The sequence below is a fragment of the Hermetia illucens genome, chromosome 1 (assembly GCF_905115235.1).
Source record: "Hermetia illucens chromosome 1, iHerIll2.2.curated.20191125, whole genome shotgun sequence".
Classification (NCBI taxonomy): Eukaryota; Metazoa; Arthropoda; class Insecta; order Diptera; family Stratiomyidae; genus Hermetia; species Hermetia illucens.
Window position 1 is genome coordinate 15,443,107 of NC_051849.1, and position 23,778 is coordinate 15,466,884.

At 43.9% G+C, this 23,778-nt stretch overlaps 1 protein-coding gene across 1 annotated transcript; it reads left to right on the top strand.

Moving 5' to 3' along the window:
* Window positions 1–1,507: 1,507 nt before the first annotated feature.
* Window positions 1,508–11,863, top strand: LOC119661636 (MOB kinase activator-like 4). Its single transcript, XM_038071059.1, has 4 exons — window positions 1,508–1,666; window positions 1,898–2,061; window positions 10,339–10,548; window positions 10,618–11,863. Exons 1-4 carry the CDS (start codon window positions 1,607–1,609, stop codon window positions 10,853–10,855), a joined length of 672 nt encoding a protein of 223 aa, XP_037926987.1. The 5' UTR covers window positions 1,508–1,606; the 3' UTR covers window positions 10,856–11,863.
* The last annotated feature ends 11,915 nt before the right edge of the window (window positions 11,864–23,778 follow it).

Consider the following 23,778-nt stretch of genomic DNA (forward strand, 5'->3'; position numbering starts at 1 on the left):
AATTTATGCCGTCCACCAGTTCATAGAAGCGCTTGTCGCGGCTGGAGCCCCTCCGGGACATGGAAGCCTCACACGCCGTCGTTATCAGGTTGTTCAGTGAATTAACGACGGTGTCAGCTGCCACACTACCAGCCCCTGGAACGCCCTCCAGCGCGGCCCCGCCTGCTTCAAAAGCTTCGACGTACTTCCCGATGTTCACCCTCGCGGCATTCCACACGCAGAGGACCGTCGGGTTGGTGCTCGCCGGTAAGTAGCGTCAACCACTTCGAACGTGATGTACTGGTGATCACTTGCCGAGAAGTCTTCTAGGACTCGTTATCCGTCCTCCGATGATTCCCAGAGATTCCGACGCAAAAGTGATATCAGGAATGCTTGCTTCACAGGCTGGGCGCCGAAACGTTGGCGTGGATCTGGTGTTTAAAACTATGAGCCCGGTTCTCGCCGCCATTTCCAGAATCCGTTTCCCTCTGGAGTTTGACTGAGGCATGCCCCATTCAAGATCCCTGGCATTAAAATCACCGCCTACCAGGATTCGTCCCTCCGTGCTCGAAACGACGTCCTCCAGAGCACCAAGCCGGCACCGAAAGTCCGGCATCGTCTCGTTCGGCGTCAGGTAAACGCTAAAAAATGTTATCCCTAAACACCGGATCCAGATAACCCGTTACCCCGGCTTTCGGCAAGAACACGAAGTTGAACGTCGTCCCGAACCCAGATGGCAGCGGTGCCCGATAAGTCGAGATGCCATGAAGCCGGGTCCCTGTTTCGGTATTGTTCGCCGATTAGCACTAGATTAGCATACACTTTCACAGGGAACTGCGCTAGCAACTGGTGAACGGTTGCACTCCGGTGCATGTTAATTTGTAAAATATGGATCATGCCATTCATGCCCTGGCCCTTTCCAGTTCCGCCCTAAAGGTTGGACACCGCCCCGAGTCCGCAGGGTGTACGACGCTCTCACTAAACGCGCCACGATCCCAAGGACATTATTGCTCTCTAAATTAAATTTATCTTTCAGAAATGCAGTGGAGTGGGTCTATTTGGACCCCAAGCCATTTGTATTTCTGCTTCTAGCAAAGACTAACCGCCCTACATTCGCCAACCACCGGAGCACGTGACGTAAGGAGATTACATAGATAAGCGTGCACGTAAGTTAAAAAATATAAATATTAGATCAAAAATGCAGACGATGGGGCCCTTTTTGACCCCACGAGTCCAGTTAAGAGCTAAACAGGTTCATATGAGGGTAAGCACTTGCAAGTAAAGGGAGAATGATAACCATGCATACTTACCATATATAAATTGTATGCTTATTTTCAACCTACATCTTTGTTAGACGAGAAATTCTTTTCCTCCTCTCTCAACTCTGTCATGATTCTTGGTTTCTAGGGAATAATTTCAAAATTCATTTCTTCAATTTCCGGCCAATTTCCTCATATTCAAACCACGAATAACTTGATTTCCACTTTTACGAAGCATGAAAACATCGAACCGTTTGTGACCTTTATCGTCTTCAAGTTACCAGTCCTGTAAAATCTGCAAAATTTTTCTGTCAAAACTTTTCTCTCGCGTACGAAAACGACGTGAAGTTGAAGCAGCAGCCCCAATCATGAAGATGGCCGACGGCTCCACAATTTTGCGAAGGAATAGGCCCGGAACGAAAGCGAAGGTAATCTCAACTTGAACGGAAATTTCATCTTTCGACTTCCTAAAATCAATACAAGTGGTCATCTATGGATTTGTGTGTTGAATTTATTGACTAAAACATGTCCATTGTGGGGCTTGTCTGTTCACACTCTGTGACAGTTGCTGTCATTGAGAAAGTTTTTTTGTGTTTTCGAATGTTATTTAGATCCGAAGAGATGTTCTTCTGATCGGTTGTTGTGTGGTGTAATTGCAGGATTTTAGCCGTTGGCCAGATGAACCGCTCGAGGAGATGGACAGTACGCTTGCCGTACAACAGTACATCCAGCAGCTGATACGGAGGGATCCATCCAGTGTGGAGCTAATCCTGACGATGCCCGAAGCCCAGGATGAGGGCGTATGGAAATACGAGCATTTAAGGTAAGGGAACAATGATGCAAATGATGTCTCCCAGTTTGGGCATGAGGAATTCACAGCAAAACCGCTATTAATTGGATTCAACGCCTCGCAATCGATTTCCGACTAAGGAACTTTGTATTAGAATTAGCGCGACGTGATGTGACTAATGAGTGGCCACAAGTGTTGCTGAAGAGCGAGAATACTACAAAACTCGTTATCAAATATTACGTTGTAGTGGCGCGTAAGACATTTTTCCAGTTGGAAATGTTGCCGGGTTGAGCAAGCGAACGCTGTGGGCCGCGCAATGACTCAATGCAAAGTGCACAAAAATTGTGTGTTACGTGAGGCGTATATTGGATGATCTTTGATGCTTCGTTGCAACTGTTTCGGGAATGCTATAGAGAGCTGTGGGTATTGGTCATCAAAGTCGTCATCATCACATCTGGGTGAAGATAAATTGATTTGAGATCAAAATCTTCAAGTCACTGGATCCTCACCTCAACTTCAACTAAGTTGATTTATTTCGACTGCCGAGGATAATAGCAGCTTTATAAATAGTTGATAATGAATAGGGGACAAAAACTCTCTATCCGCTCCTAGTAATATGCCTCAACTTCCTTCACGATTTTCCGAGATGATTGCATCCCTTCTCCACACTTCTACGCCATATAGTTCTAGGGCGATCTATCCACGGTCCTTCCTAGAATAGTGGTTTCCATTACTAGGAATAAGCCGTAATGAAATTGTCAGCCTTTCTAAGTTTCTGACCTATCCACTGCCACTTTGAGGAGTCCTATTTCCGCATCCACTTGATGTCGGGCCGGACAAAGGGAGAGCAACTTATTCCCACTCTTTATGGTCCACGGACTCCTCTTTTCGGGTTTAACACCCAAAGTTTAAAAATTAAAAGAGGGACGAAGACGGCTACGGTTTCGTATCAGGGCAGAGGCAACTTTTCAGACGCTGCTTCACTTCTGCCCTGGGAGCAGCATGACCGAGCGGCTCGCAGGTATTATACGCTCCTTTCGATAATTTACAAAACACGACAAGGATGCGAATTATATCAAATGTAAATCCGCCCACATGCGGATGCGGACTTAGCACTCATCCGAACAAAAATTGTCTAGCTCCAGCCAAGGTTTGGTCCGAATTGTGGGCGGATTTACGTTGGAAATAATTCACATCCTCGTCGTGTTTTGCGAATAATAAGAGCGAGCGTATACCACCTGCGAGCCGCTTCGGTCATGCTGCTCCCAGGGCAGAGGTGGAGGCAGCGTATGATGAGTTGCCTTTGCCCTCGTACGAAACCATAGGCACCTTCGTCCCTCTTTTGAAAGGAAATTACTTTCCAAATAAATTGATATAATTGTATTTCTAGATTTTGGACAAAACAGTGAAAACGGATTCGGGGCTGTTAACATTTCGAAAAAGGAGAGATATTATCAGGGTCCTGGCAGTCCCTGGGTGGGCATTGTCGATGTCCCGCTGTACGACTGCCAGAGGCAAGTCTTGTCGTGCTTCTTAGCAGCCACTGAATTTATATGGTGAAAGCTCATCGTCTGCCCCAATCAATGGGGATTTCGACCACCTATAGGAGGATCCGGCCGTTAGAGCTTTTGGGTCGGACGAGTGACGGCAGTATATACGAGGCATTGGCGTCCAGGTCCGACAGACCCTGTAATTTCCATTACCGACGCTGTGTAGAGGAGGAAGAAACTCCGAGACAGTCTGCAGTACCAAGACGGAACCCTAGGAAAACGGATTGGACAAAGTTCAATGAAATTCATGGCAATAAAGTACAGTTCCCTAGGCGGCTAAGGACTCCTTTGGCACTGGAAGATGAATTGAAAACTCTGAACTGCACACTTTTAGAGTGCTATGAGGAGGCTTGTCCTATTTCCCGAGCCCGAAGCGGTAAACCGGTTTCTTGGTGGAACCGGGAACTGCAAAAACTCAGGAAATCAACCAGGCGACTTCTAAACCGTGCTTGCAAAAGTAACAAGAACGAAGACTGGTTAAATTTCAGAAACTCACAACGTGAATATAAGAGGCTCGTTAGGTGTTCGAAACGAGACCCTTTTAGAGCGTACTATGACGAACTGGAAGACGAAAGAGAGACTTCAAGGCTGTGCAAAGTCCTCAAAATGGATGAGTCGGCCAAGTTGGACTCTCTTAGAAAACCCGATGGTACTTTCACGAGTTCCAGACTGGATTCAGCACAGACCCTCCTGGAAGTACACCACCCGGGAGATCGGATGAGAGATGTGGCAGGGGGAGAGAGGACGGTTTTTGCAACCCCTTCAACACGCCAAGTGCTGCAAGAGGAACTGGAACACTGCGAAAGCGGTTGTTACCCATGAAAAGATGATAGTTGCCTTACTATCCTTTGAACATTTCAAAGCACCTGACATGGATGGCGTCTATCCGGCAATGCTAAAGGAAGGTATGGAGCACTTAAAGCGATCGCTAAGAAATATTTTTCGAGAATATCTTGCTCTAGGCTACATGCCTTCCTCTTGGCAACAGGTTAAGGTAGTTTTCATACCGAAACCTGGGAAAGATGACTATTCTAATCGAAAGAACTTCAGGCAGATCAGCTTGACTTCATTCTTGCTGAAAGGTTTGGAGAGAGTGGTGGAGCGTCACATTCGTGGAAATGCACTTAGGTCCCACCCACTTAATGAAAACCAATATTCTTACCACCGTGGAAAGTCCTGTGAGTTTGCTCTTCATTCTTTGGTCGCAAAGATAGAGGATGCAACTTTGAATGGTGAATACGCGATGGGGGTGTTCGTGGACATTAAAGGGGCTTTTAACTGTGCGCCTTTTCTAAAACTTTGTGATGCCGCCAGAGAGCATGGTGTTGATGATGCTTTAATTAAGTGGATCCATGCTATGCTAACGCAGAGATTGCTGTGCGCTAAGGTGGGTGTCGATCGCTACCTGATTGCAGAAGCAACGAACGGCTGCCCCTAAGGAGGTGCGCTTTCGCCACTTCTATGGAGTATGCTGATCGACTCACTACTATGCGAACTACGAAATTTGCCAATACACGCTCAAGCTTATGCTGATGACATGGCTGTGTTTACTGTTGATCGAGATCTTGGAACGGTGTGTAGAAATGTACAACCTGCCGTTGATTTTATAGACAGATCGTGCCTCAGACATGGCCTTTCAATTAATCCAAATATTCACAAAAAGGAGATAACTGGATGGACATTGCCTACCTGAGATGAGGGGTACTACCCTTCAACTCTCCGAAGAAGTGAAATATCTGGGAGTCACTCTAGATAAAAAATTTCTTTGGAACAAACATGTAGAGGTAAAGATGAAACGAGCTCTCACAGCTTATGGGCTGTGCAGACGGACCTTTGCCTCGACATGGGGACTCAGGCCTCATGTGGTAATGTGGATATACGTTGCCATCATTAGGCCGATGTTCGTATATGTATCCGTAGTGTGGTGGGTTAAGGTGAGACAAAAAGGTTTTCACCGTAAACTAGCCGCACTGCAAAGAACTCTGCCATGACATGACATCCGGCGCAGCTCTGAATGCATTACTTAGTTTGCAGCCTCTGGATATATTTATTCAAAGCACTGCAATGAGAGCAGCTCATAGACTAATTCGATTAGATCTATGGGGAAACAACGGATGTGAGGGGCACAGAGCATTGGAAGAGTTACTGGGAGTACTGAATCCAGTTCTTACAACGTCTTCCGAGTCTCTTGTCCTCATACATCTGTTTGGTAGGAGGTATGAAGCTACCCTGAAACGTAAAGATAACTGGGAAGTCCCAAGGGAATGCGTGCCGGAATATATGAAAGTCTTCTACACCGATGGCTCAAAAACAGAACAGGGTTCTGGAGCCAGAGTCTACCTCTCGAATAAAAACGAAAAGTGGGCTCTTCCTTTGGGACAATATGCAACGGTTTTTCAAGCCGAAGTTTATGCGATCCTAAGGGCGGCAAACTGGGTGATTGACGAGCGGTTGAAGGGCAGGCGCATCGCAATCTACAGTGATAGCCAAGCTGCATTGAGGGCGTTGAGTAGTCCTTTGGTAACCTCGAGAATCGTTCAGGAATGCAGAAACAGTTTGAACTCTATCTCTAGATTCAGTACGGTGAAACTACTCTGGGTACCTGGTCACCGTGGCGTAGACGGAAATGAAATCTCGGATGCTTTAGCAAAAGAGGCGTCAAACTAGCAATTGGAATATCAGTAATATTGGCAAAGTCTGTTTTCAAAAACTGGGAACAAGCTTCCCATAATGACAGGTGGCAGAGCCTAAATGCTGTTCGACACACCAAACTTTTCCTGCCAAAACCGAACATACGTACCGCAAAGTTTATCCTGTCGAAAAGCGGGAGGACTTGCAGGTGTATTGTGGGCATTCTGACAGGCCATAATTCACTAGCTGGGCATATGTTCAGAATAGGAATTATTCAAGATGATACGTGTCCCTCCTGTAATGAGGAAGCGGAATCCACGGAGCATTTCCTATGTGAATGCCCCGCCTATGGACGCATCAGGCATCAGATCTTTGGTGCCGATGTTCTCCAATTGCGACGGGTAGCATCACATCCACTAACGATACGTTAACGAATCCAAAATATTAAACGTGAGTGGCGAGTACAATGGGACAACCCGGCCTGAGTACTCAGAAGCTGTAGCTTCTCCCCCGCCACACACACACAGCCCTTGGACAGCTATACAGCGATTCCAGCGCGTTTTCCAATCTTCGTAACATTTCTGGGACGCTTCGACTGGGATGTCCGTGAGTACTCTCGTCACAGCCGCTTGGATGTCGGTAATTGACTCAAAATGGGTTCCTTTGACCACCGATTTTATTCTAGGAACAGAAAAAAGTCACAGGGTGACATGTCGAATAAGGCTATATAATATTGGGACACGCTGAGGGCGGTGTTTCACGGCGCGTTGTCGTGATGAAAAATCCAGTTACGAGCGATGTCTGGGTGCACCCTGTTGACTCGTTTTCGCAATCTTTCGAGTACTTGGCGATAGTGGACTTGATTTACGGTTTGCCCCGGTGGAACAAATTCTTTGTGGACGATTCTACGGCTATCAAAATAGGTAATAATTATCGCTTTCACTTTCGACTTGCTCATGGGGGTTTTTTTCGGGCAGCTTTGGCGTTTGATTCCCGGGTCGTATTGGAAAAAACCAGCTCTCATCGCCTGTAATAACTCGATCAAGCAGCGTTGGATCGTTCTCCACTTGTTCCAAAGAGTCTTCTTTGACGATCATTCGATGTTGCTTTTGCTCCTCAGAAAAGTTCTTTGGAACCATCTTCGCGCAGAACTTTTTCATCCCGAAATCGCCTATTAAAATTTGTCTGACTGTTTCACCGTTCATATCCAGTTCCGAGGGCAACATTCGAACTGCTAAACGTCGATCTTCACGGGTTAGGGCGCGCATACGCTGCACTATCACGATGCACTTTTACAATTTTAGTGTACGTTTCCGAAGCTATTTTTTTAAGAAGTGTTGGGTCGTAAGTCCACATCAACTTGATGCCGGACCGGACCAAATGGGGAGCAACTTACCCTCCCCCCCCCCTCTTTTTTTGTTCCACGGACCCCTCGTTTAGGGCTTAGCACACAAACTTTAAAAAATGTCAGGCGAAAGTATTGTTAAACCGAGCGTTTTTGTATTCTTCATGAAATTGCTCGTATCCAGATCGGTTTCTATTTCGCTGGCTGCGCCTTCTGGCCTTAAGACAGGCCTTGCGGCATTCTCCGATTTCAGAATTCCACCAAAAGTTCGGAGCTCGCTTCTGGGATACAACATACCTTGGCATGGATGCAACTTTTCGCCGATCTGTAAAGCTTTATTTTCTGCGCTTCCTTCAAGCGCTGCATTTTGCTGCTGAACTTCTTCGAAAATCCCCTCGTCAAACTCATTAGCTGCCCACCTTTCAACTCTCGTCCGAGACGACCATTTCATTCGTTTACCTTGCCTGATTTCAAAAATGATGGCCTGGTGGTCGCTCTGTGTATATTCTTCACTGACATACCACTGCAGAAACATCGCTAACCAAAATGGCATCTATCACGGACCCCATTTCTCTCTTTCGGAAAGTGTTCACGCATCCAGTGTTAGCAACTACAAGATTCAGACGAGAAAGAGCTTCGAGTAATATACGTCCTCTTGCGTTCGCTTCTCAGCTGCCCCATTCTTTAGCCTATGCGTTGAAATCGCCAGGGCTATGGTTGTTTGCATCCATTGCTAGCCTCTCCACCAAAGAATGGAACTTCTCTCTCATTAGGCTTGGAGCCGCATAACAGATTTAAATAGATATTCCGCCTATTTTTGCTCTAGTGAAGCCACTCTTGAGAATCTTCGTGGTTCCTTCTATGGCCCGATTTCCGCATGTCCATATCGCTGCTTCCGCTCTTATCCGCGACCCCAACCCAAACTGCTCGCAGATAATAGCAACGTCGATTATGTTTTCAAATATCGTCTGGGAGAGCAGGTCCTGCACCGCTTGACAATGGTTCAGGTTTAGCTGTAGGAACCTCATTTGAGCATTTACCTGCAAAACAGACAACTGGGATTTTCTTCGCAAACTTTTGCAATGTGGCCTTTTTTACCGCATTTACGACACAGGTCGGACCTATTGTGAATGCTAGTACATTTTTCCACCACGTGCTCAAATTCCAAACACCTGAAGCATCTTTTTAGAGTTATCTGCTCTCGTAATCGGCAGACGACCCAGCCAATCCGAACTTTACTGGCAGTGGTAGCCCTTTTTGCCGCTTCGAGTGTTAGACTTATGGACGCAGTTTGTGTGCCGCCATATGCCTTCCTTAGTCATAGAATATCTCGCTCCTGGACCGACTGTATTCCCAGCTGGCATCGTAAGGCTTGACAAATTTCTTTCTTCGTTGAAATCTCGTCCAAGTCTTTACCCTCAATAACCACGCGATTCTTACTGAACTTCACTTCTGCTGGCTCACCCAGTGACGACTCGATTTTTTTCTGCAAGTCTTCTGACTTGCTTTCGCCTAGTTTAAATTTCAGCAATAGGTCGCCCTTCTGCGTTCGCCTTATATAGTTCACACTTTCACCTAGCTCTATTAACGGGGTGTCTGTTTTGAACTTGCACAGAATATCAGCGTACGCAAGTTCACTTTTTTTATTATTATTAGCACATCGGGCCAGCTTCTCTTCTGTAGCTTCTTCTTTTCCACCTTAGTTCAAGTGTAACCTTGATTACAGTTACCGTCTTTCGCCGTAGAGTCTGGTAGTCTTTCGTGAATTTGCCGGGGTGGTGTTTTCTCCATTTTGCGTTTTTGGGTGCGTTGAGAGGATTCCGCTTCCCCATTAGACTCTCTCAGTCTTTTATGGAACTCCGGAGTTTCCTTTGGGTTCAGTATACGTTGTGCATCCTTAATAGTGAAGGGGCTGCCCCTAGTTGGGAGCACTCTAGGCGTTGACTGTAGTGCTGTAATTTCTCCCTGTTTCTTACCTTGACTACTTTCTTTCAGTCCTTCTCGTATTTCAAGATACGCAGCTCTAATAGCACGCACTTGGTCTTTAATTGCGTGATGGACATTATGTCGAGCATTGATAGGTTTTTTATCATCGTCCCTAGCTTAGCTATCCCCTCAGGCTCACTATTACCATAATTCATCGAGGCGCGTTGGCTAATTTTGTCAGCATTATCAGGCTGTGTTCCTGTCTGCCTGTCTGTCACACGCACTTTTCTCAGAAACGGCTATACCGATTGACCCGAAATTTGGTGAGTAGGTGGGAACTGTGAACGGCCAGACATGCAGTGAGTGATATCCTTCTACGTTTAGATGAAGGGGGTATCAGGACCTGAGCCACTTGGCAATGGTTCAGGTTTAGCTGTAGGAACCTCATTTGCGCATGGTGTCGACTGCATTCCTATACACCGGACATGTGCTGCTGCCTGTGATATGGGCGCTGTCAATGTCGTTTATTTGCCTGCAGAACAGACAATTGGGATTTTCTTCGCAGACTTTTGCAATGTGGCTTTTTTTACCGCATTTACGACACAGGTCGGACCTATCGTGAACGCTAGTACATTTTTTCGCCACATGCCCAAATTCTAAACACCTGAAGCATTATATTAATTGTAGGCTTCCATGAAGCTAATAGTCTCAACTCTTCGTAAATAGCAATAATTGAGTGTCCAAAATATAGGATGCGAATGGCTTACTTCAAATTTTCATCCCAAAATTATTTCCGACTTTATCTTATTTTAGAAATATTTCTAGCAGAAATTAAAGTTAAATTTTCTTAATTTACAGACAATTCTGTATGGAATTGAATGGACTGGCCGTCCGTTTGCAATCACAATGTTTTCCCTCTACCTGTACACAAATGACTGCAACCGAACAGTGGATTTTCCTTTGTGCTGCACACAAAACACCCAAAGAATGTCCAGCTATTGATTATACTCGACACACACTTGATGGCGCTGCCTGTTTATTAAATAGCAATAAATATTTTCCAAGCAGGTATGTAAACCTCTGTGACTACCCCCACCCCAGGATTGACTGATTAAACCCCACCATTTCCGTCCGCAGGGTATCAATAAAAGAATCATCTGTCGCCAAATTGGGTTCAGTTTGTCGGCGAGTCTATAGAATATTTTCGCATGCATATTTTCATCATAGACGAATATTTGACGAGTTCGAAGCTGAAACGTATTTATGCCACCGTTTTACACATTTCGTAACAAAGTATGACCTCATGTCTAAAGAGAACCTTATTGTTCCCATTACCGAGGAGGAGAACGCAACGCCGGGCGAGAGTGAGGCTTGAGCGGCTGCCAGTGGATAACAGCAGCATATTCAGTAACATATTTAATAATGAAAGAAATCTAAACAAAACACAAACAGTACATAATACAATAATAAGGATAAAGAAGGAGAGTAAGAGAAGAAAACCAAGAAACTGACAAATTCTAGTGTCTCGTATGGTTAGTTTCCTATATCCCAATTTTTTATTATTTAAAGTATTGTTAAACCAATATATATCAAAGTATAAAGCGTAAGAGAAGAAAAAAAACAAGAAAAATGAAGAAACAAAAAAATGAAGTAAACACTCATTAGTAGAGAGCCTTCGAAATTAATAATCATATTCAGCAAAACTCAAATGTCTTGTGTACGTTAAGCGTAGTATCTCTCATTATTTTTATTTGAAATATTATTAAATTTACGTAGGAGAACGCACCTGTTCGTCGCTCTGTATTATTCATAAATAATTATTGTTCGCGGCGGTACGTTCGGCCATCGTTTATATTCCTTTCTGTATTAGCCCCTTTTGTTTTTTTTTGCAATTGTCCTTCACGACTATGTCTTCATCCCCGTCCTGGCGTCTCATTGATCACACAAACACACAAGAAATGTAGAGGAATCATCCGAACAAAACAAAGTAGGCGCATGCAAGTGCAGTGTAAAAAAAGGAAAACTAATCGTATTGCATTGGACACATCAACCGTTGCATGCAGATTTTTCCAATGGATCATTTAGCCCGCTGCTTCCTTTTCTAGTCTCAATTGAATAGGGTGACAATTTTGTACACTTTCTAACGGTATCGTTCTATTCGAATAATGTGTAATTGTGTTTGTTGTTTAGATGAGTGATAGGAAGGAGAAGAGTCTTGTGAATATATATTTGAAATGTATCTGAAATGGCGAAGAAAAGCAACAAAATATATATTATGACAACAAAAACAAAACAACAAAAATGCATATTATGAAAAAAATGAAAGCGGACAACCTTTGAAACCAATGTTTTATGAACAATAAAAATTTATGTATGTACTCAATTTGGTTGTTTTCTTCTGATTTTATTTTTCAAGGAATGGTGGGCGTGGAACTGTTTTCATTGAAGCATTTGATTATGCATTTCTCCTGTTCACTCCTTTGTGGACTATAGAGCATTCACACAGTCTAAGGCTTCAAAGGTCGTCGTACTCGCCAACGTTGGATGCGTGCCCACCTTCCGAGGCAGAGGACTAGGGTCCTAGGGAAGCTGTTCGAAACGTGCATGTTCGAGGGTATCTTTCCAGCGACGTGGAAGCGGCAGAACCTGGTGTTGCTGCCTAAGGCTGGCAAAACACCAGGGGAACCGTCCTCCTATAGACCCATATGTCTTCTAGACACTATGGGGAAAATGTTGGAGCGGGTTATTTATAATAGACTGCTCCCAGTCGTTGAGAGTCAAAGCGGCCTTTCAGATAGGCAGTATGGGTTCCGCAAAGCCAGATCAACCATTGATGCCATCAAAATGGTTACTGGCTTGGCCGAAAATGCAATTCACGGAAGGGCTTCTACCAGCAAATATTGTGTGGTGGTCACCCTGGATGTGAGGAATGCATTCAACTCGGCCAATTGGAACCTTATACGAAAGTCTCTGGCGACGATTGGTGCTCCCACCTATCTCGCCGCTATTATAGATAGCTATTTGCATGAGCGAACATTGTGGTATAATACCGATGATGGACCCAAGGAGTACGTTGTCTCCGCGGGTGTCCCACAGGACTCTGTACTGGGCCCACTACTGTGGAACATCATGTACAATGATGTGCTTAACCTTCCGGTTCCGGAGGAAGCCACGGTGGTGGGTTACGCCGAGGACATAGCACTGGTTGTGGTCGCAAAGCGTCTCGAGGATGCTGAGTTGTACTCAAGCGAAGCAATCAGTGTTATTAAGGCTTGGCTGGAGAGTGCTGGACTGGCACTCGCTGAGGAAAAGACGGAAGTGGTCCTCATCACTAAGCGGCGCAAAAGAAATTACGCCTGCTTCAGAATCGGGAATCGTATCATCACTTCCAAGACGGCCATCAAATACTTGGGGGTGATGATAGACGGAAAACTCAATTTTAAGCAGCACATAGAGCATACTTGTAAAAAAACATCCACCACAAGTATCGCTCTGGCAAGGATGATGCCGAACGTAGGATGACCGCGGCATACTTGCAGGCTGCTCATAGCCAGGGTGGTCAGTTCTATCATGCTGAATGTAGTCCCAGTTTGGGGAAACGCGCTGCAGGTTTTAGGCAATGCATATAAACTGAGTACGGTTTACAGAAGAACAGCCTTAAGGGCGTGTTCTGCCTTCAGGACCGTCTCAGACGATGCAGCGTTCGTCATCTCGGGAATGGTGCCAATTGACATCCTGGCAACCGAAATGATGAACATTTATAACACCAGCTCCATCTCTCTCTCTCTCTGAGGAAGGCGCGGTTACGAACCTCGCGGGAAGACGGAAGGAGACCTAGCTAAAGTAAGCTAACTCCACCGCGTGATGTAATACCTAAAGGTGGTTCCACGGGATAGGGGGGAGGGGAGTCGGGGGTGGTTTTAGTGGGTAAAAATCTCACACTCTGGCGTCTTCTGAAGATTTCTACATCCTTAAAAAAAAAAAAGAGGACTAGGGTCAATCATCGATCTAACCTACCTCAGTACCTCGTTGGCGAGAGGGATGGTCTGGCGGGTGAATGAGCACTATACACACAGTAACCATCAGACTATCTTTCTCGACATCAGAAACGGGGGAGGCGACAGTCGAGTGAGCATTAAAAGCGCAAAAACCAGGATAGCTGGTGGTCCACTGGAGCTTTCGAGGAACAGACATTCCTGGCGCCATTAGAAGGAGGTTACGATCCGAGGGGAGTGGCGCTGGAAAAAGTGAGCCAGTTATGTCAACGGATAACTGAAGCTTGCGACTCTACAATGCCGCAAATTCGACTACTACCCCCCCACAACTACGGGAGATCTGTGGACGAATTGGAGACAATAAGACTCCGGGATTGAACGGAATTCCGATTAAAGCCTTGAAGTTGGCTACTTAAATCAGGCCCGCATTGTTCATAAGTACATTTGAATCATGCATGGTTGAAGGAATGTTTCCCGCTCAGTGGAAGAGGCAAAGGTTGTTTCTGCTACCGAAGCCCCAAATACCACCTGGCGTACCCTCTTCATGACGCCCTATCTGTCTATTAGACACTATGGGGAAGATGCTGGAGAGGGTCATATACAATAGGTTGCTTCCGTTCGTCTATCGGAGCGGCAGTATGGGTTTGGTAGAGCGCGGTCCACGGTTGATTCCATTGCAACGGTCGTGGACCTGGCCCGGGAGGCATCTGCCGCTGGTAAGTGCTGCGCGGCGGTGACGCTGGATGTCAGGAATGCCTTTAACTCAGTCAACGGGGATTGCTGTTATGGGCTTTGAAAACAAGCAAACGGCTATGCACTCTGCGCTTGCGAGGCAAATTTAGAAATATAAGCGTGTTTAACGTTCACGCCCCTACAGAGGAGACTGCAGAGTCGGAGAAGGATACCTTCAACGAGGCAGTAGAACGAACCCTCGAAGTCTGTCCCAGATATGATATCAAAATCATACTTGGAGATTTTACACCAAAATACAAATGATAACGAATTGCGGATCATTCAATTAGCACTGCCACACGAATTGTTTGCTGGAAGTACCTGGTTTGCGCGGAAAGTGGTCCATAAACATACGTGGGCCTCTCCAGATGGGACCATTCCGAGCTCGAATTACAACACCACCCAGAATCGCCACTGACAATCAGGTGAGAGTTAACACTGAAGATACAATTACAGCTGAATTGGTTAAATATGGAGGCGACCAATAACACCAAGTGATTCATCAACTGATGCTCAAGATGTTGGGCAGCGAATCAATGAATCGAAGTAAACGGGCGTTGGCTGGTATAGATGTTCCTTGATATTTGGCGAGAATTGGTCAAGAATTACCTTTCAGAGAAGACTCTCTAGTGCGGCATGGATGAGAGATCCAAAGAGTGCATCGTCACAGCAGAGGTATCAAGGTTCACGGTCTTGGGTTCCCAGAAGAGGTTCCCATTTATAGGCATTGACTGATGACCTGACTGTAATCCTTATACCAAAGCTCCCGGGAATCTAGGCCAGTGTCGAAAGTTGATGTGCCGAAATACTGTTGGTGATTGATTTTAGTCGGAGTGGGCGATCCATTCTGCTTTACGAGTCACTTTTGTGCCCCGAAGGTGCTTTCAAATTCTAAGAAAAGGAAACAAGAGAATTTGGTTTATAGACTAATGGTTTTGCGGGTTTGCAGCCCTTTTAGAACCATATCAAATGAGACAATTCTAGTAGACACAACACCTACGGAGAGGCGCATGAAACGCGGTAGTTTGGTCTCCGACAAAATAGACGGAACGAGTCTACGAACGTTCGTTGGACTCATTAAAACAACATTAGGTTTTAGCTTGAGCCGAAGCACCGGGAGATCGACTATCCGGTTTAAAAACCGAAGAATTTATCCGGAAAACCCTGTCTCCTGGAGAAGGGTGCCATATATTATATCACCCATCACGTAAACCACATGCTCGGAATAGATTTTCTAATTGATGGCGCGATGATTACGGAGTAGAGCGCTACCCTTGGAATTTCGTTGCCCAGAATTCGATCTCCACTTTTCATGGACATTTGTGTTCATCTTCATACTTGTCCCGCTGTTGAAAGCTTGACACATCGTTCAATAAGTCCCGGGACTAACTATGAAAACAACATTTTATCGGCATAATTCTTTATTATTCATCAACATAATCTCCTTCAAGTGTAATACAATCATTCCAACGCTTCTCTAACTTTTCAATGCCATGTTTGTAGAACGATTTGTCTTTTGACTCAAAATGAGCCTCAGTAGCAGCGATCACCTTCTCATTTCAACCAAATCTTTTTCCCTGGAGCATCTTTTTGAGATCCGCAAAGAACCAGTAGTCGTTGGGGGCCAGATCCGGCGAGTACGGAGGATGAGGAAATAGTTGGAAGCCTAATTCGTTGAATTTGGCCATCGTTTTAATTAACTTGTGCTGACTGCCGACTTGACTTCGGAGTGAAATGGTGGCTCCATGTTTCGTCCACTGTCACATATCGACGCAAAAAATCCTGTTTATTGCGAGTAAACAGTGCCAAACAGCTCTCCGAATCATTCTTGTTCTTGACTTCCAGGACCAAGTTATTGTCTGTGATGCAGAAATGGACAGAAGCAGTGAGATTCGGACGAGTTCTAGAGCATCGACACCGCCCAGCGAAGGATCCTGGTGTAGTGGTAGTTCCGCGTCGACTGATAGCTTACCCATATTCGAACTCCCAGTAACGGACAACGGTGACAAAAAGGACTTTGTCCCTGTACCATTTTTCTCGGGAGAACATAATACTGTAATGTTTCATCTTATCAGCGTAGATGGTAAGCATTATGTTGATAATGCAACGAAGGACAGTTGTTTCGTATCTGAACAGGTACCTGTCGGAGGTCATGACAAATGAGAATGGCTTGGAATTTTCTTCAGTTTGTAAGAATTTTTAAAAATAATAATAATATATATTTAAAAAAATTATAAAAGACTATATTAAATATTAAATTTAAATTCTAATGAATACGTACTCTTCTGCTGATTTCTAAATATGGTTACCATCGCCGGCCCTTTCCAGTTGCTTTAACTCACTTCCTATAACCGGGAACGCCGGCACGTCCACCGTTCTATGCCGTAATCCCCTGCTCCCAGCACTCCCAGTCCAGAGTCCAATTGATGACTGACCTCTTCTCTTGTGGCTCTTTTGGGTTAAATATACTCAGTAGATTCTTAGTAAATCTGGGTTTTTCGAAGCAACGGCTCGTCCGCGATGGGCTTTCTAATCTCTTCCTCCTTAACTGTAGAAAACACATTTCCCTCCCCCTGTATATAATCTAAAAGTCTAGATGAATGCTACTTTCCCCGTCTCTGGAGAGGGCCTTATCATTCCTATCCTCCTGAGTCCACATCCAATTGATGACTGGCCTCCTCTCTTGTGGTCCACGGGCTGCTCTTTTGGGTCTCCGACTCCATATCATTCCATTTTTGAACAAGCTGCTCGAGATCATTTTTGCTATCAGATGCTAGGAAAACATCATCTGCATAAAGCAGTGTGTAGGGCGCTGGACGTTGGATATCCCGTGTGACGGTGTCCATGACAAGGACAAAGAGGAGTGGTGAGAGGGCACTTCCTTGATGAACACCAACAGAGACACGAAGCGGTTTTGATACACCCGCCATACTTTGAACTTTACTTTTCGGATCGTGGTAGAGCAATTGAACCCAGCGCACGAGTTCTTCTGGCACGAAGTGTTGTCGTAAAGCATACCAGATGAGTTCGTGTGGTACACGGTCAAACGCTTTCTCTAGATCCAGAAAGGCAATGTAAAGAGGGCGATGCTTCTCACGGTGTTTCTCCATGAGTAACCGCGCAGCGTGTATTGCGTCAGTAGTTCCGCAGTTCTTGACAAATCAGGCTTGATTCACGGTTATTTCAACGATTTCGCGAATACGGTTGTCAAGAATGCGTTCAAAAATCTTCATGGTATGGGAAAGTAACCGGATCGGACGGTAATTTGAACATTCTGCTGGGCTACCTTTCTTTTTCCATATTGGAACAGTGGTACTTTCTTGCCAGTCAGATGGTGTTCTTCCTTCCTGAATAACCCGGTTAAAGAATTCACTGAGCCACAGTGTTGGGTCCCAGCTCTTCGCTTTCCAGAGCTCAGGTCCTGTTGCTTTCCCCGATTTCATTTATTTTATTGCTTCCTCGACTTCAGTTGCGCTGACTGGTGGAACTGCTCCAAATGTCGGCAATGATTGTGGAAGTGGAGGATGTGCAAATTCTTCAGTTGAAATCTCGAAGTATTCTCGCCATCTATCCGTTGCGACTCGACTATTGGTAAGCAAAGTACCGTTTTTGTCATTAACGCAACAGAAGTGTTCGATACCCTGTATACGTTCGTCACGGCTTTTAGCAAGTCGATACAGATCTCTCTCGCCATCCCGAGTGTCCAGTTTATCGTAAAGATTTTTGAAATGGTTCGCTCGGGTGACAGCGACCGCTTTCTTTGCTTCCCGGTTGGCATTCTTATAAATTTGCCAATTATCAGGCGTTTTATCGTCGAGAAATTTGTGGTGCAGGCGTTTCTTTTCACGGACCTTCATTTCAACATCATCATTCCAAAGCCAAGTATCTCGGTTGATGTACCGCTTACCCGGCTTGGTGACCCCGAGGGTTGCAGAGGCCGCTTTGTGGATCGTGTCTTTCATTTGTTTCCATGATTCTTCCACATTCGTAATGGTTGGCAATAGAGATGGGCAAAAAATAACCAAACTGTTAAAAATAACAGTTTCTTCATCAAAAACGAATTAATCGTTTTTTCAATTTTAAAACAACAGCTACATTTTTCTGCCTAAATAAAACATGAAAATGAAGCGGTAACGTATAACATTTAACGTATGACAAAATCAACTGTTAACGATAACGAGTGGAAAGAAACGTTTTTTGTTAAAACTAAAATCGCATCGAAACGATTAGCTAGTCGTTTCGGCTATTCTTCATGGGAATGAGTTAGACAATGTCGAGTCGAGCATATCCGCACATACGATGCGTATGCAATGCAATGAGCCTTCCAGGCAACAGGTTACAATTGCAACGAAACGACAAATAGCGAAATCGCGACACTATACGAAAGAAACAACTGTTTTTTTTATTATGAACTGTTTCATTGCAAAACGAAAGAAATAAAAACAACTGTTTCGATTTTTCAACTGTTCTGTTGCAAGTTATTAAAGAACGATTAACAGTTGATTTTTCAATTTCAATGGAGATGGGTGTATATGGGATTTTTTTCGTGAATTTTGATTTTAATTAGTTATTATAGACTGAGATTATTTTAGACAAAGATATTAAGTGCTGAAAATAGATTAGAACCAAATAAAAATAAAACAATAATCAGTAAGTAACAAATTTGCTTCCATTAAATCGACTACTTTAAAAAAATTTTTAGTGAGCGGTAGGCAACGAAGCGATGTGTGGAGCCATTTTTCACAAAAAGAAAACGTAAAAGCAGTTTGTAATATCTGCAAAGCTGAAATTTCGTTTAAGAGTACAATAACTAATTTAAAAAGCCACCTGAAAAGGAAGCAAGTAGGCGTTTATACAGAACTTGTTTCCAAAAATTGTGTAAATGATAATTCGCAGAATAGCAGCGGATCAGTAATACCTCTTGAGTCTGAAACAGCCACCATTAACACCGAAAGCGCAGAAACGATTCCTCAGCCAAATGTATCCGTACCGGTAATACCTTCAGCATCCAGCGGCCAAAATCGAGTAAAACGGCAACGAACAATTGGCTCCTACATTGCTAAAGAAATAACTTCACACCAAAAGAATCTAATTGATCGGGATTTTCTCGATTTATTTGTGAAGGAATTTCATCCATTCAGTATTGTTAAAGAACCTTCCTTTCGGAAGGTCATCAAATGGATTCCCGGATACGAACTTCCTTCAAGGAAGACAATTTCAACAACAATGATACCTGCCCTGTATCAAAGTTGTGTTGAAAATGTTCGAGATTTGGTGTCACGCGAGGCAATATCTGTTTGCTTGACGACAGACTGCTGGACATCTGCCAACAATGAGAATTATATGGCAACAACCGCTCATTTCATAACTGAAGGGTTTACTCTTAAGACTGTATTATTGAAATGCTCTTATTTAAGTGGGAGTCATACGGCCGTTCATCTCGCGGAGGAGATAAAAAATATAATATTGGAATGAAATTTAGAGGGAAAGGTACTTGTGTGAAATATCTCAAGTCTCAACCTGCAATTTTAATATGAAAAAGAAGTATATTTTAGGTAAATTATGCTATTTCGGATAATGCAACAAATATTACAAAAGCGTTAGCTGATATATTGAGTTTGAAGCATTATGGCTGCTATGCCCATAGCCTTAATTTAATTGTTCAACGAGCTCTTAAGGAACTGGAGCCAACACTAGAAAAAATTAAAAAAATCGTAACGTTTTTTAAAAGAAGTTCGTTGAACAATGAGAAACTCTTGAAGTTTCAAATAAATTCAGGTGTTTCTCAACCAAAACGTTTGATTCAGGATGTGAGTACGAGGTGGAATTCTACCTTTTATATGCTACGTCGGTTCATAGAGCTAGAGGAGGCAATACGAGCGACTATAGCTTTAGTTGACAGGAATTTGCCCGTTCTCACAGGAGAGGAATGGAAGACCTGCAAGGAAGTGTGCAACATATTGAGCCCATTCGAAGAAATGACCAATTCGATGAGTGGCGAAAAATACATGACAGGAAGCGCCGCGATTGTGGTCACCCGGTGTCTTAAAGGTGTTTGCGAACGGTTTGCCCGAAATTCTACCTTCTCTGCAGCGACAGAAAAAGTTGTCAGCCCATTACGTCGGGGATTGACTGATCGATTTGGAAATATAGAAAAAATTATCCCGCTGGCGATTTGCACCCTTCTATTATAGATCCCAGATATAAGCATCATGTTTTTCAAGATGATTCTGCACTTTCCGCGGCTAAAACTTTTTTGGAGAACTTAACAATAGAAATGATCGAAAAAAACACAAGTGAGCAACATAGTGGCGGATCGTGCACTTCTAGATCCTCTGTTACCATTCCCTTCCGAAATGAACCAAGTGCTTGGGGCATTTTAGATGAAATTATGGGCGATAAGCAACCACAAGCATCTCCAATATCACGAGCGAAAAAAGAGATCGAGAGTTATTTTCAAGATGACGTTCTCCCACGTCGGAATGACGACGGAAATAGCAGTAATGTTTTAAATTGGTGGAAAACATTCCGGCATATTTACCCCAATTTAGTCAAAATATTTCGTATTAACTGCAATATCGTCGCAACCTCCGTTCCTTGTGAACGTATATTTTCAAAAGCTGGTAACCTTATTAGTGAAAAACGTACCAGGCTATCATCTGAGAAAGTTGAGTTAATTTTGTTTTTGAATGCAAATTTGGAGTCCTCAGATCAATGAATTTAATTGTTTGAGCAGCAGAGAGGAGCACCTTTCATGTATTATGTTTGTTTTTTTTTCTTTATTTTTATTTATGTTGATTGAATTAAGAGTATTGCTTGTTGAACTGAATTTCGGTTAAATATTAATTTATTTATAAAAGGTATAATGCTTTATTTTTTTGCTGATGTATTTCCTTATTTTCTCTTCTTTTATAAGCTAAATATGGACATCCATCCAACAAAGATTGTTGAAAAATCAATTTTTTTATTTATTAATGTATCACTATCACCTATAACAGGAGGTATATCTATTGTACAAATTATTCCTTTTTTCTGGTGCTGTAAGAATGCCTGGATTCACCATATAAGACAGTTGCTAAAAAAAATCGAAAATATAGTTGAATAATGCTTAATAAATAAGCCTTCTCAATCATTATTTTTTCAACCGTTATTTTTCAACTGTTGTTTTTAGCTGTTATTTTTCTTGAAAAAACTGTTAATTAACGTTTTTCAAAAACAACAGAAACGCCCATGCCTAGTTGGCAATCGTATGAGTGAGACCGTTTCTTCTTTCTTCTCACCAAATCGCCACCATTTAATGCGCGGCGGGCCAGTGCGTTCCTCACGCCATTTTATCGGTGGCTTAATTCGCAGGACGGCAATCAACGGCCGATGTTGAGGTGCGATGGTCTCATAGGGAACGACTCTGCAATCAGTAACAGTGGTAAAATGTTGGCGTCTTATGAGAATATAGTCGATTTGCGTTTTACTGTTCCCACTATAAAATGTAGGAAGATGAGACAATCGTTTGATGAACCATGTATTCATAAGTACAAGGTCATGGGTGTCCGCAAAATCGATTATACGCTCGCCACCTTCATTGCACGCTCCGAACCCCTTTCCTCCATGGCACCTGTTACCGCCTGCCTTTTCACCCACATGACCATTAAGGTCGCCGGCAATGATTATGTAATCGTCAGCAAGCACGTGACAAGTCTTTTCATCGAGAAGTTGCCAGAAGGCTTCTTTCTCGGCATCAGGTCGGCCTGTCTGTGGTGCATACGCGGTGAAGAAGTGAATAGTGCGATCAGCTGATATAATGGTGAGCTTCATCAGCCGATCATCAAATCGTTCGACTTCTTTAATGGCATCACGGAAACCCTCTGAGATGGCAATGCCAACACCATATTGAGTGTGTGGGTTACCAAAATAGAGAAGTTTGTAGCCATTTTTACCGCGTTCGCGTTCAATGTCGCAGCTTTTGGAACCAGATCATCGGGTTTCTTGCAGCGCGCATGTGTCAATGCACCTTTTCCGAAGGGCTCTTGCGAGTTCCTCCGTCTTTCCAGTTAGAGTACCAACATTTAGCGTGCAGACACGTATTTGTTTTGTTCGTTGTGTGCGGACTAACTTGCTTACGTCCTGACGTCAAGAACTCTTGCCCATTTCTCAACAGGACCTGGGCCCGTCCTGCCGCGTCGACTGAGGTGGACGCCCTAGCATTTCTCCGTGACTTAATCCGATCATCATGTTTGTAACGACATTCTATGCATTTTCTTGGTCGACCTGTCGCGGGGCCTGTCACCAAGAGAGATCAGGTAGGATTTAGCATAGTAGAATAACTCCGCTTTGCGAGGGACTTTTCCCTGGGTTTAGTTCTATATTGGATAGGCGATTATATGAGTCGTTAACATACAGGGTGAGGATCATATCACGGATTAAATTATCGAAGTTATCAGCGGTGTGAATGACGATCATTGTTGTTTCTATAGGAATCAAATCAAGAGGTATATCTGGTGCTTAAATCACCCCCAAAGATTAGGGATCAAAATTTGCTAGGTGGGTCGGCTAGGCTTGCGCAGTAGGATCTGATGGTAGAGAGGTGGAAACGATGTAAATGAAGGTGAATGTGAAGGTGAATATGCGAATTAGGAAGGAAATCTTGGGTTGTGACCAGGCGTGCTGGAGTTTGGTTAGGCTGGTATCTGTCAGCTCGGAAGTGGTTAAAGTTGGAAAATGAAGACCTACGATGGTGGTGTAGCCTGGATTTCCATTAAAATTTTATTTGCGGATTGTTCTCGCCGAGGAACAGCTCGAACTCGTGTCTACGAGACCGACCGACTAAAAAGTTGACGTTCAGTTTGATGATCCTAATACCCATATTGGTAGGTAGTTGAGTAGTCGACTTGCCACTGCAAAGTCCGTAGTCGAAAGAAACGGATGGCCAAGTGAAAGAGGGGCGTTGATATCGTGCCAGGTTTGTTGGACTGGTCCGGAATGGAGATTCATGTTTGCGGCAGTTGGTCGCTTGCTCCACAGTTCACTCACTTGGGATTTTCGTCCGGCGCTTTGGAGCATTCACCTGGTCCGTTTGTGCCGTTGAGTTTGACGCAGATTTTGTTTGTTCATGATCCGCTAGAAGCGGAACAAGGTGCTTTATTCTCGAATACCGATCTCGAAAGAGGATTCAAAGGTTACAAAACATAGGTTTGATGTAAAGCACGCTGGAAATGCCTGGGGCCTGTTTAATGTATTTGGAAGTATTCTTAACATAAGCCACAAGTTTAAAATATTTAGAAATAATAATCGTCTTAGAGTGACTGTTGTTTATAGGATTGATTGACATACTACAGTTGAGAGGCACACTGTAACCATCAAAGTCCCACAATAGTTCTTTTTAGGCCGTAGTGCAACTTTCCTTGGTGCTATTATTAAGGCTTCAAACGGCTTTCCATGAGGAAATTGATTTTCCTATTTTTCTCGGTGTCCTTTTTTCGGGGATTACACAATATGAATATGAAAATTTGAATTTCAGCAACGAACTTATTCAAAATTGATCATTTCTAATTTGCTTTTTCAGGATGTGTTCGGA

Excerpts from the sequence above, each read along its gene's own strand:
- LOC119661636 (XM_038071059.1), top strand. The coding sequence starts at position 1,607 with ATGAAGATGGCCGACGGCTCCACAATTTTGCGAAGGAATAGGCCCGGA. Across the intron at positions 2,062-10,338 it reads TGGAAATACGAGCATTTAAG|ACAATTCTGTATGGAATTGA; the intron begins GTAAGGGAACAA and ends CTTAATTTACAG. Across the intron at positions 10,549-10,617 it reads AATAAATATTTTCCAAGCAG|GGTATCAATAAAAGAATCAT; the intron begins GTATGTAAACCT and ends TTCCGTCCGCAG.